Genomic DNA, 14,453 nt, shown 5'->3' with positions numbered 1-14,453 from the left:
CCCATTTTCTGTATCTTATACTCCACTCCCCCTTTTATTAGCAAATATTATAAACAAAGAAACTTTAAGTTTGAATCCTGATGGCTCACAATCCTAATTCGGTCCACTTTTTCCATCTTCTTTTCTTCATTCTACTTCTGCAATCTTTTATTTGATTCATCACACCTTGCTTTTCTACAGGTCATTTTTTCACAAAATTGCTAGAATTATGTTTTTATAATGTACATTAGATCTTGCCACCTGCTAATGGGTTTGAATTACCCATAGAATAAAATCCAAAATCCTTTCCATGGCTCATAATGATCTGTTTCTTTGCACCTCACAATGTCTACTTGCATACCCTGTATCCCATCCCACTCTTTCTGTGTGCCAGTTACCATTGAGTTTTTAACCAGCTAGCCCACCATGCAAGGCCACATCACACTTGGTATTTCCTCTTCCTGGATTGCTTTTTTTCTGAAGTCTTAACAGCATTGCTTCTTTCTTGTCTGTACTGACTCATTTTAAAGATCACCTTTATAAAAAGACCTTCCCTGATCACCCAGTCCAAGGTAGCTCCCAGTCCTACTCACTATCATACCACTCTGCTTTGTTTGCATTTATTCTTTTACTTAACAAATACTTGTTGAACACCTATTATGTGATGAGGAATGCAAGAAAGTACCTGCCCTTAGTAGAGCTTTCAGTCCAGTGAAGGAGGATATTCACAAATCGTCACTACCTGGTACTCCCACCCTGACCTCCCACTGTAAATAGAATGGAATATTCATAATTGCAATGAAGTTTTATTCCTGCTGAAATTAGTGAGGATGATTTTCAGAGAGCTTGTTCTTTCTCATATATTTGCGGCTTGCCTCTGTAAAATTACCACCACAACTGGGCAAGGTGTGACACAGGAACACAGCTACAGTGATCCAGTGCTCCCAAATTCATTATGCCCATTCTTGTGGAAGTCCCATTATCTGCTGTTTAATTTTCTTGTTTGTAAAATGAGGTAGCCTTATCTATTTCACAGGATTCTTGAGTGAATTCATTGTGAAAGTGCTTGATAAACAGAGCACTATCCAAAAGTTGTTGTTTTTTTCTAATCATAATAATGGTTTTCAATTCCATCCTTGGCTATGTGGGCTTCATATCTACACTTTTTTTTTTTTCGAGGCAGGTTCTCTCTCTGTCACCCAGGCTGAAGTGCTGTGGCATGATCATAGCTCACTACAGCCTCAATCTCCTGGGCTCAAGTGATCCTCCCACCTCAGCTTCCCAAAGTGTTAGGATTACAAACACACACCACCCTGCCTGGATAATTTTCTTCGCTTCTTCTTTTTTTTCTTTTTGTAGATATGGGGTCTCATTATATTTTCCAGGCTGGTTTCAAATTCCTGGGCTCATGTGACTCTCCTGCCTCCCAAAACCCAAACGTTGAGATTACAGGCCTGAGCCGCCACACTCAGCCGAGTCTACATTTCTGATAGTTAGATAAACATTTTTATGTTAATCAAATAAAATTAGATTTTTTTATCTTCCCACAGAGCTATTTACCCCTCCCAATTTCTCTGCTTTGGTGAAATACATCATTCTCTTCCATTCTAAATTCAATTAGTCTAATGCCTTGTCAATTTTCTTTTCCTATACCTTTTAAAATGATTCTTTTCTGCCTATTTGCAAGGCTATCATCTAAGTTCAGCTGCTCACTTCATGCCTCCTCTTGTGCTACCTTCTAAGGGATCTTCACCCTCCCCCTTAGCAAACTTCCTTTTTCCAAATCATTGAGAACTTTGCCTTTATTTCATCAGTTTATAATGTCATTCCCCTATTCAGAACCTTTGAAAGATGCTACCTTAATGCCTGCATGATGGATTTAAAATTCACTAGTGTATTATTTAAAGTTCACCATAATCTGGCTTCAGTCCATCTTTCCCATTTGATCGCTTCTCATTCCTCTTTCTGACCACCCCACTCCAGCTAGATGGATCTGTTTCCTGTTCCCTGATTCTTTGCTTGACTTTGCAGCTGCCTCTGCACACTTGTTCATGGCTTTTATTTACCTGGTATTCTCTCTTCTCTTCTTTGTTCCAATCCTTTTCACCTTTTGGAACACTGCGTATTTCTCTATGTCATAGGAATCTTGAATTTTTATCTCCATTTCTGGTTTTGACATTGTATTAAACTTTGTGTTATTTTTTGCCTATGCATGCCTTATCAGAATTTTGATATTCTTTTGTATCCCAAGTGCCTTCCCCATAATAGAAACTTACTATATAAAGTGTCAAGACTGGTTGAGGTTTTGTTCTATGTTGTGCTTTTTCTAAGAATGCAAAGGAGACGCCCCACCCCCATTGCCTAGAAGAGTGAGTTAAATTCTGCTCATGGGCAGAGCATTGAACTTGTTGACTGTACCCCGTCCACTTTGAAAGGACTTAGGTCCCCTTTCTTGGAGAACTTGATTAAAGTTTTATCAGACTAGAACATGTAAATTCTTATTTATCCTAATGAAAGTAGTGGCATTTATAAAATATTTTTCTCATGAGATGGCTAATAAACTATGACTCACTGAGATGAATATTAAATGTTATCTGCCGATATTTCTAAATTTGCTGAAAATTTCCCCATCTGCTTCTGAGGGGCTTCATGAAAACTTACCTCTGTTTTCTTGTTCACTAGGTAAACATAATACCAAGTTTGTCTTTGAGGAGCCTACTTTATTTTACTGCTATAATAACAGCATACTTTTCTGTTTTTCTACAGTACTTTGGAAGTTTGCTTGTCATTTTCTGCGTAGAACTGGCTTGTGGCGTTTGGACATATGAACAGGAACTTATGGTGAGTTCAAAATAGATATAACCATAATCTAAAACAACAGTTCAACCTTTTAAATTAGATACTTGTATTAGTTCATTTTTATACTGCTATGAAAGAACTGCCCAAGACTGGGTAATTTATAAAGGAAAGAGCTTTAGTTAACTAACAGTTCAGCGTGGCTGAGGTAGCCTCAGGAAACTTACAGTCATGGCAAAAGGTAAAGAGGAAGCAAGGCACTTTCTTCACATGGTGGGAGGAAGGAGAAGTGTTTGGCAAAGGGGGAAGAGCCCCTCATGAAACCATCAGATCTCGTGGGAACTCACCCACTATCAAAAGAACAGCATGAGGGAAACTGCCCCCCATGATTCAATTACCTCCACCTAGTCTGTCTCTTGACATTGACGTGTGGGGATAGGGGGATTACGATTCAAGATGAGATTTGGGTGGGGACACAAAGCCTAACCATATCAATACTTTAGAGTAATTTAGGCACATGATTATTAATTTGAATGTTTATGCTACATGATAACAGTTAATAGTCCCAATACTTCTGAAAGCTAACACTTTCTTTTCTGTGTCTGAAGCACATTTCCAAGTCATAATTTGTAGAATTTTCTTTGGTATACTCTGTATATGTCTTTAATTCCACAGGCTGCTTAAACATGGGTATCATAGACTAAAAATAGTATATGTTCTAAAATAATTTTACCAATTTTGGAGTTAATAATAGAAAAGATTCATATTCGCAAATGATTAGTCTGAAAATTCTTGAACACCTACATAAAGCCTTTTAAAATGCTGACTGCAATAGTGAACAGATGACTAGGAAGCCTACATCTCCTGTTTGCAACAGGCAGAACCATTTTCCACCTTAAGTAAGAGGTGTATTTGAAGAGTTGCTGTGTGGTTAGCACAATCTCGAAGCACTCTCACAGTTCCACACTTGGCTACTTGAATATAGCTCTTCATTTTTTCTCTTTTATTTCAGCAGTTGAAATGGCTGGGACAACTTTTATAGCTAGCATAAATGAGCATGAAATTTCTCAGTCTTAAGATTTTTACTAGTCATGTTTGGCTTACCACTTGCACTTCATCCTTGCACTCACTGGGTATTATTACTTATTAACATTTGCTTACTTCATTGAGGGAAATTACTGCATTTATTGCTAGTGATGTCGAACGCTTTTGCATGTCTGTGAATGCTTTTTGTTTTCGTCGAGGGAGGCCAGACTTTTTCCCCATAAACTTTGTAGAGTAATTCTGTTTTAGTAAAATGGTGTTTCTCCATGTGTAGCTCTTGGGCCATCTGCAGTAGGAGCCACCCAGGATGATTCTTAAAAGTGTGCATTATTGGGCTCCAGCCCAGATGTGCTCAGTCAGAATGGAGGGGAAGGCAGGGAGGAAAGGGCAAGGACTGGGCATTTGCATCTGTGACAAGTTCCCTAGGACGTCTTCAACATTTTAAAATGTAGTGACTCTCTAGAAGGGACAGAGATTATATTTTATTTGTTTCAGAGTGAAGAGAGTCATTTGGCAATTGAACAGTAAAATAGAAGTCATTTCTGGTGCTGATATACTCTTCAAAGATTCTTTGGTGAATCTACCATTGTGCTTTGAGACTGTTTTGAATACTAAGTAGTAACCACAGACCAGTGGCTACTCTACACACTCCAATTTACATATCAGTGATGCTTTGGCACACTCACACATATGTTTCTCTGTGAAGACACTCATGCTTCCAGTGTTCAACAGCACTAAGCAAGTAGAGAGTTCCTGAAAAGGTGAAAAGTTAGCTCAGATTCTAACTAGTTTAATAAAAAGTTCAGAGCTCTTATTAACATGAACTCTCCCGTTTATATAGGAACTTGTTTGCTGTCTTTGAAAATCATGTTTTCTCCCCATCCCTGGAAATTTTATTAGGGGATTGAAAAAGTACTCGGCTCCAGAGAATCCGTTTCTGTGGTTTACTGGTCAAAAGATTGTCTCTCTTATTTTTTTCTGTTTTCAAGTGATAAATGTGTCTCCTTGACATTTAAACCATAGAGAGTATATCTTATCATTAGTTCTGGATCCTGTTACCTCAGCTTTTTATTGTGTTCTGTTTGGTAATTAAAAGGATTTTAGCAATTGGTTTACTTTCTTGCGGATTTTAAACATGGGCATTAGAGTGTATATGCCATACTAATATTTGGTAAATCTTCCAAGATACAGCAAGTTCAAAATGATTTCACTTAAGATGGTTGAAATGAAATGTTTTGATTTTAAAATAATTCTAAGAAATACGAAGAAATTGAAATGAATGTATACTTATTTAGATACTTTCTTCTTCTCCTTTTTTTTTTTTTGAGACGGAGTCTCGCTCTGTCGCCCAGGCTGGAGTGCAGTGGCCGGATCTCAGCTCACTGCAAGCTCCGCCTCCCAGGTTCACGCCATTCTCGTGCCTCAGCCTCCCGAGTAGCTGGGGCTACAGGCGCCCGCCACCTTGCCCGGCTAGTTTTTTGTATTTTTTAGTAGAGACGGGGTTTCACCGTGTTAGCCAGGATGGTCTCGATCTCCTGATCTTGTGATCCACCCGTCTCGGCCTCCCAAAGTGCTGGGATTACAGGCTTGAGCCACCGCGCCCGGCCTAGATACTTTCTTCTATTCTGTTAAGAGACCATCTACGATTAGCTCCTGAGTACTGCAGTACTAAATAGGTGCCCACTACCATTCCAGTTGAGGGCATGCATCACTGTTTTGCTTTTGCAAATCTTTCCCATTACATCACCAGAATGGAGCAAGGGCTGTTTAAAAGTGAAATGTAAAAGCAGTTCTTTAAAAAAAGTTTGTCAGGTTTTTTATTGCTTTTGCACTAATAGCAGTGTGAATGAAAAGTACCATTAAAGTTTATTATCTGCCAAATTTTGCAGAACCCAGCCTTTACATAGAATGGGCTTTGTGCTTTTAGCTGTTCCATGCAAGGAACCAATCAACCTGTGTGTTACTTTATGGCCAGACCTCAGTATTTGTGCCAGAACCTCAATGGTCTCCTCTGTTTTCTTCCACATTTGGTCTCAGATTGTTCGTGGTCACAATAAGGAAATAACCTGTATTTATTTTAGAAGGTAAAGTTTTAAAAAATTGATATATTAACTAAATCAAGTGACTTGACATCAGATAATCTGCTTTCTCATTTCTGTTTTTTTATACTATTCACCTTCTATTCATTATTTCTTCTCTAGGTAAAATCCATCAATGATATAGTTTCAGATTGTACATTTCTAGATAATTTACTTCACTTCCATTTATTTTATGCCCAAAGGGTTATGAGATAATACTAATTTATGGTGAGTAGTTTGAACTTTGACTAGTTCCCTGAACCTTGTTAAAGGCATATATGAACACAGAGTACACCCATTTTGCTCATTATTTGGGGAAAAAATGTGTGGCCAAGTGTTTGGATGTTTTATTGTATATTTCCAAGTAATCAAAAAAAAAAAAAAGTTAACAAAGGAAAAACATGAAGAATTTCTGTGGTCAGGAATTTTGAAACTGCTTCTATTGATATGATTATCTTAAAAAATAAGATTTTATAATAATCCTAATCTCTAGTTCTGTTGGAGCCTTATTTGCTCATGTCTGCCTTTTTTCCTTTTTGGTTCTTGATCTTTGTGTTATTTATTGAATGTCAAGCTTGCTTTACTAAGCCCAGTCTATATTACTTCATAGATCAGATGGGAATGTCCATCCAGTTTCCCAGAGTTGCTTTAATACTATGTATGTAATGAGATTAGCATTTGTATACCTCCATTTCTCATGGCCCTGAGGTAAAATCATAGCTTGATAGACTGATCAGATTTCTGGCCAGCAATGACTGTTGTATTGTATTGCATTACAACAATGACTGTGGTATTGTATACCTAAAGCTCTGTCATGATTAAATACTCTGCAATAGACATGGTGCTAGGTGATTGGAGAATAGAAGCACAGAAATACTTTAAGAACTGTTCTTTCTTTTTTATTATTTTTAATTTTTTTATTTCAATAGGTTCTTGGGTAACAGGTGGTATTTGCTTACATTAATAAGTTCTTTAGCAGTGATTTCTGAGATTTTCGTGCATCCATCACCTGAGCAGTGTACACTACACTCAATGTGTAGTCTTTTATCCCTCATCCCGCTCCCATCCTTCCTCCCAAGTCCCCAAAGTCCATTGTGTCATTCTTATGGCTTTGTGTCTTATAGCTTAGCTCCCACATATGAGTGAGAACATACGATGCTTAGTTTTCCATTCCTGAGTTACTTCACTTAGAATATTGGTCTCCAATTCCATCCAGGTTGCTGTGAATGCCATTATTTTTCTCCTTTTTATGGCTTAATAGTATTCCATGGTATATATATTTTCTTTATCCACTCATTGATTGATGGGCATTTGGGCTAGTTCCACATTTTTACAAATGCAAACTGTGCTGCTATAAACATGAGTTTGCAAGTATCTTTTTCGTATAATGACTTATTTTCCTCTGGGTAGATACCTAGGAATGGGATTGCTGGATCAAATGATAGGTCTACTTTTAATTCCTTAAGGAATCTCCACACTGTTTTCCATAGTGGCTGTGCTAGTTTACATTCCCACCAACAGTGTAAAAGTGGAGAACTGTTCTTTCTTAAATTCTAATATACCTCCTAATTACAACTTTTGAAAAAGTGTTGGCAAAATTATCCCAGAGTGAGGCTTAACTTGAGTCAAAGTCTTTCCCTTTTTAATTCTTTCCCCTTTGTTTTAGTACTATTATCTGCAGTTGCTTAAAAGAGCAAAAACTTCATAGCATTTTGAAGTCAAATTAAGGGCATTTCTCTGCAGAGGTTATTTGTTATGTGAAAATTTTCAGTATGTCTGTAGAATGTACAGTTAATTACTTGTTTGTGATTTCCTTGAGCATTAAAGTGATTTCTCATTTTTTTCTTTAGTACAAAATACCTAATCATTTATCACAAAAATCTACACACTGAGATTGTCCAAAAACTACATTGAATACTCTGAGCTAAATTTAGGCCACAAGCAAATATAAATTTAAAATAGTATTTGTCAATTATAAGACATTCCGAGTGTGTGTGTGTGTGTGTGTGTGTGTGTGTGTGTGAATCTGTGTCTGTGTGTGTATGTTATAGCTGTTGATATTTTGCTTTTTATTACCAGGTTCCAGTACAGTGGTCAGATATGGTCACTTTGAAAGCCAGGATGACAAATTATGGATTACCTAGATATCGGTGGCTTACTCATGCTTGGAATTTTTTTCAGAGAGAGGTAAGTGCTACAATTTCTGAGGTAGAGAGAGTGAAGTAAGTGGTGCACTTTCAAACCAGATGTTTAGAGCTTTGACTTTGGTAATTTCCTCTGTGCTGAAAAATTAAGCCTATGATTCAGTAACCTCCGGTGCAATTCTTTCTTGAAAAATATCTCAAGTAACTTCATGGCCTGATTTTCCTCCCATATATACCATTTCCCCTTTATTTCACATGGTTCACATATATTTAAGAACTTCTGAAAAGCCATTTTGCTAAATTATTGTGAAGTTTTCTTTTTATGAGGGTTAACTTGATAAATATCCAAGTTCCGGACAAATAGATTTTTCATGACTTTTAGAGCTCTCAATATTTTAAACATAATTTTAGTTTTAAAAAAAGGATTGTTCTCATTTGGGACTTTGAAGTCAGTATATCGTTAATGGCATGGTCTAGTCAGAAAGACCTTGGTTAAAATCATAGCTGTGCTGCTTACTATTAAGTGAGTTTCTATAATATACATAACCCCGTTAAGTCTTGGTTTTCTCACCTGTGAAATAGTGATAATAAAAATACCTATCTCTTCAGGTTGTTGAGAAGATTAAACGATGTCATAAGTTAGATTTCATTTAGCCTATGGTTATTAACAATAACATTACAAAGTATAGGTACTTTTAGCATTTCTTACCTAACTGCCATGTAGCACTGCACCCAACCATCTTCTCAAGTGGGGACTATATTCAGATGTTTAAAATTTGGTGACTTGAAGTTAACCATTGATCTTGCTTCAAACCAAGCTCTTCTTCTAAGCAGTTTCCTTGTGATTGAAGTGACATTCCCAGATGGATAAGTATTTAATTTCCTTTAATTTATCGTAGTGTTAGGCCGCAAAGCATTTGAGAATTAATATCTTACATGATAGATAGCAAGATCTCTGCTCACTTGCTTTGTCCTTGATATGGGCAGAGGTTCAAGTCCAGGACAATCTCCAAATCTGACTCTCTGTATACAACTGTTGAGATGGTAAAAATTATCATTGTAACACAGATTTCCTGTTTATTTAAGTGCTTCCTAACTTTGTTTATTTTTTGTATATTTGTGCTAAAAACAACACAAAGAGAAAATAAGCATTAGGAAATTTATAGTAAGTTATGTCAGCTACTGTCTTGAGTAGATGCTGCCCAGAGCTTGTTATTTTCTGGAATTTGTGATGTAGACAGTGATAATCCAGGTTAAAAAACAAAGTGAGTTTTTTTTTTTTCTGATGGGAGTTCCACCTAGATGGACAATGTACAAGTACTGCAAAAGATAGCACACTTATTTTTAGATTTGTTACATGGTAAGTTTCCTCCTCCATTATCATAAGACTGTTTTGTGTAAATGGAGAGGGTGAAGACCTCTGAGAACGTGAAAGAGTTTTTTAAATCCCTTGTATTAGTTTGCTATGACTGCTTGCAGATGGCCATCTTCTCCCCGTGTCTTCACATTGTCTTCCCTCTATATGTGACTATATTTAAATATCCTCTTCGAATAAGAACATCAGTCATATTGGATTAGGGCCCACCCTAATGACCTTATTTTAACTTAACAATCACTATTAAACACTCTATCACCAAATGCAGTCACATTCTAAGGTACTGGGGGTTAGAATTTCAACAAATGAATTTGGGTGGGGGACACAATTCTAGAATAACCTATATTGCAGAAAGCAACTTTATCAGGTGCCGGTTTCCTTTGCTCCTCATTCAGTGCAATTCTGTGCACGTACCTCAACTTAGCAGACTCTCACTTAAGCCCCATTGGCGTTTATTTAATACCTTTTTAGAATACTAACTTTAAAAAATGTGTTCATTTATTTATTTTAACATAGTAGTTGGAGCATAGGCTTTGGAATAGACTGTGCCACACTCTGGCCTGTAACTTTAGCAAGCTACTTGACCGTCAAAGGGCTCAGTTTACTCATATGTAAAATGGATGGTATTTTCTAGAGCTTGACACATTAGCAAGAGTGGTACTATCTCACAACACAATATTAAAGGAGACAGGAAAATGACAAGGAGATGTAGACTACAGTAATATCTTGGTATGATGTTGGGCTTACTTAAAGGAGTTCTCAGAAAAAGTTTCAGAATAAATTCAGTATCTTCTGTTGAAGACGGGCAATTCTATACAAATACTTACTAAAATAAAAATAAGTTCATCACTGAACATTATATACTTATAATAAGAAAAAACATATACTTATATTTGAGAAAGTCATTTATGTAGAATATCTCATTCCCTGACACAGCCATATAAATAGGCTGTTCCATGCTGGATGGAGTTAGAGAGTTCCAAGAACTGTTCTGTCATCAACACAGAAAGGACTCATGTCATTAGCAAAGGAGAGAAATGAATTTTCTCTGAGTGTAAGGATTTAAAAAGATGGACATGGAAAGTTAATGTTTCCTTGTTTATGATTTTTATGAAGTGAAGTCTTTATACTACATATATTATTTAAGGATATTTAATGTATTGTGTGAAATATGTAATGTCAAATTATTGACTAAATTTGTGATGTTGATAGTATACTCATGACTTTGAGAGCAAGTTTAAAGAAGAAAAATATATGGAAAGTATTTTTTAAGTTTCTCAAAATTTTCGTATTACCCATACTGTTCAGTAATTCATCATTTATAATCCTCTTAAGGTGATTTTGTTTCTGTTTAAAAATCAGACATTTAGACCAGTGTAACAACACAGAATACTTTGTAGTATTCTTGTTGTTTCCTTTTGCATGAAAAGTCCAGAATTCTTCAAAATTAATTTTAGTTAAATTTTGAAATGGTGGGGGATTGTGATATTTTATGATACAATGTGAAACCTGAACATAGATTGATCTGTTGGACTGCATGATTTGCATAGCCAGTCACTCGGCAAAGTTCTCGGTGACTGCCCATAGTCCTTGTTTCTGGCTAGAGGGGAAAGAGCAACCTCCCTCTCTACTCAAGGACAGAAAATTATTCATCATAGATAATTGTTCTGAATCTAATCTATAGAGGTCCTTAAGCAGTGCTTTCAAACCTTGATCAGAGAAAGCTTTTGCTAATCTTTGGGGAAATGAGATAAAAAAGAAAAAATGTCAATATAGTTTTTCTTAACTCCAATTTTATTCAAGCTAAAGGCACACCATTTCTTCTGAGATTGTGGTAATAGAATATGAACATTTATTTCAAGAACCTTAGTTGAATAAACACTAATTGGCCAGACCTATGTTTATTTCTTAAAGTTTTTGGATATTTTACTAGCTGAGGAATCGATGTCTGCTAACTTTTTGTGATGTGGGCTTTGGTCGACACATGTTTTTACAAAGATTACAGAAACTTTTAATATAATATTTGAATATGTTGAGCAATAGAAAAATTTGATCAACTGGCCCTTGGTGGTTAGAGGTTTAATGATAAAGATAAGGTGTCACCTACTTGGGTTTGTTAGTGTGTATGTTCAGTCTGTTGCTATGTATAGTCCCTTGTAGACAAGCTTACAGCTAGGGAGTGAGTCTCAGTCATGCCTGATTTGTTTTGATGTGTTACGGGCATTATTACTCAGAATTCTTCCATTATGCAATGGTTAGCCATGGTGTTCCTTTACTACATTTCTATCATCAACATAGACTGTACACATATCATTAGGTGATGACAGATGTAGCTCTGGGTACAAAAATTTAAAAAAACTGATGTTTAATCTCCTATAAGTTAAGAAAATAGTTTTGTGGTTTCTGAGGCTGACTAGTGATTTTTTTTTTTTTTTTTGCAGTTTAAGTGCTGTGGAGTGGTATATTTCACTGACTGGTTGGAAATGACAGAGATGGACTGGCCCCCAGATTCCTGCTGTGTTAGAGAATTCCCAGGATGTTCCAAACAAGCCCACCAGGAAGATCTCAGTGACCTTTATCAAGAGGTAAGGCCATATATGGTTAATTTATTATGGATAAATGTTTTCTTAAGAATAACTTTAAAGAATCAACAATATGCCAATGAAATTTTTCTTCTCTGTCTAAATATAAAAGGCCTTAAAATTTTCTCTGATATGGGGAGAAGAAGAAGAAAGCTAAAAAAAAGTATAAAAATCTAAACACTAATCATATTTTAACAAAGAGAAGTGGGAAAGACCAGGTTTTGTAATTAATTGGATTTTGAACTGTTTTGTTTTGAATCAAGTTCCGACCGCTTGGGAATCCTTTGAAACAGACACAGGCAGAGTATGTAGCTCACACTGGATATGCAAGAAATGCAGGGTTTGGAGTTCCTGGACAGAATATGTATTTTAAGAGCCTCCACATAGACCACCAACACATAGAAGGGGGGAAAAAGAACCTCTCCAAAGAAAACGCAACCGTGCTACTCTTCAGCTCCCCCTGCTGGCTAATGATTAGTGATGCCAGTTTTAGTTCACTGATTAAGTTTTATGCTCACTGGCAGTAAAGTCAATCCTCATGTGCCCAAGAAATGTACATACTTGTGTTTTCTGGGAGAACTGATCAGAATAATCAGTTAATCCATTTTAGGAGAAGTTTTCCTATTCATTCATTTTTACTGGTGATTTTCAAACTTTGTTAGCAGTAACATTCTATTTTCAAATTAAAATCTAAGACTGCACTGTCCTGTACGATAGCCAAATAGCTACATGTGACCATTTGAATTAAAATTAATGAAAATTAAATGTCTATTCCTCTGTTGCACGAGCTACATCTCAAGTGCTCAACTGCCGCTTGTGACTAGTGGCCCCTGTCCTGGACAATGCAGATATAAGACATTTCCTTCATCACAGAAAGTTTTGTTAGGCAGTATTTATCTGGAATGGAAATGCAAAATGTGAATCAGATAGAAGGGAAACTGCTTAGGCTAAGGGGTTGGGATCATTCCCCAGATACATCTTTAGTCAAGTACCTGGTATCACAAGGTGCTGCTCACACTATTCATAATATAAAGCATGTATATATAGTAGGGCTATAAAGAATGAACACAAACTACATCAGGATTTATAATACATGCATTTTGATATATTTCAAGGTAGTTATCTTAGGAGGCTATACTTTTTTTCCCTAGGAATACTACCATTCAAAGCATCTCTTAGACTGTCTGCCAAAGCAGTTGTTGAGATGGGCAGTCAATTTATATTGTAAATTAATTAATTTGGATGTTGTAATTAATTAAAAGAATGCTGTACTACCTACACAAGTGATCCATTATATTCAGTAACTCTGGGCTGTTACTCATATCTCAGAGGACAAGAATATGTCACCATTTAAGGATATCCAAAATAAAGTGCTTTGGACTCTGAAGGCATGCCCCAAAGGAGAGTGCCAAGTATTTTTTAGGAGTTTAAAAACTGTTATAATTTCCTAGAGCTGCCATAACAAAGTCCCACAAACTGAGTGGCTCCGACAATGTAAATTTATTGTCTCAGGTTTCAGGAGGCTAACTCCAAGATTAAGGTGTCTGCAGGGTTGATGCTTCTCTCCTAGCTTCTGGTGGTGTGCTGACAATTTTCCCGGTTCCTCGTCTTTTAGAAGCATCACCCTGATCTGTTTCATCTTCACATGGTGTTCTCCTTGTGTGTGTGTCTCCAAATTTTCCCTTTTTATAAGAACAACAGTCATATTGGACAAGGGGCCCACTTTCCTCCAGTCAGACCTCATCTTAGTTACATCTGCAACAATCCTACGTTCCAATAGGATCACATTCTGAGGTACTAAGCTCTTTAACATATGAATTTTGGGAGGACATAATGCAACCGATCACAAGGATTATGGAAACAATTGAATAATTCAGGCTTTTTATTTTAAAAGATGATCAGAATACTTTTTGTCATACTCACACTGCTGAGAAGCATTGTGTTTGGATGTTACTGTTTTATACATACTTTGTTTAGAAACATTTGGCTTTGAATGAAAACGAATACACAAGATATAGTTTATTGAACAGAAAGTTGTTGGGTTAGTGTCTGTAGGTTCTTCAGTGATTATGGCACTGAACCTAGTTCTTTTGTTTTGTGTGAAAGCTAAATATTGGCTAGTGTTTGTAGTAGCAATCATCAACTAATAAATGCAGCAAACTCCTGCTTATTCCATAAAACAGAAAACAGTACTAATATTTCTGAGGTAGTATTATATAGAAATATATTATGGATATTCAAATATACTATAACTCACTATTAGACATTAAAAGAACAGTACAGGTAGAAGTATAGATGTGTAAATTGAAACCTACTAAATTTCCTAGTGTGAATTGTCCATCTGCTAGTTTTTACCAGTAGTAAGTCAATATGGACAATTATTGGGCCACAACATTATGATATAATTTGTATCTGCTTTAGGGATTAATACTGATGCTATGATTATAACTACTAT

At 36.2% G+C, this 14,453-nt stretch overlaps 1 protein-coding gene across 8 annotated transcripts in view; it reads left to right on the top strand.

The window, feature by feature from the left end:
• TSPAN12 (tetraspanin 12) overlaps positions 1 to 14,453 on the top strand; it is a 106,056-nt gene that overhangs the window by 40,017 nt on the left and 51,586 nt on the right. For all 8 annotated transcript variants that reach the window (XR_010585819.2, XM_065542506.2, XM_065542504.2 and 5 more), the window contains 3 exons: positions 2,746 to 2,820; positions 7,977 to 8,084; positions 11,858 to 12,001. Coding sequence is in view for 7 of the 8 variants with exons in the window: in XM_065542506.2 (XP_065398578.1) it covers positions 2,746 to 2,820; positions 7,977 to 8,084; positions 11,858 to 12,001 (327 nt within the window). In the remaining variant the exon portion in view is untranslated. The remainder of the gene's footprint in view (positions 1 to 2,745; positions 2,821 to 7,976; positions 8,085 to 11,857; positions 12,002 to 14,453) is intronic.

This window comes from Macaca fascicularis, chromosome 3, assembly GCF_037993035.2.
Source record: "Macaca fascicularis isolate 582-1 chromosome 3, T2T-MFA8v1.1".
In the NCBI taxonomy this organism is placed as follows: Eukaryota; Metazoa; Chordata; class Mammalia; order Primates; family Cercopithecidae; genus Macaca; species Macaca fascicularis.
This window is presented reverse-complemented; position numbering and strand designations above follow the sequence as displayed.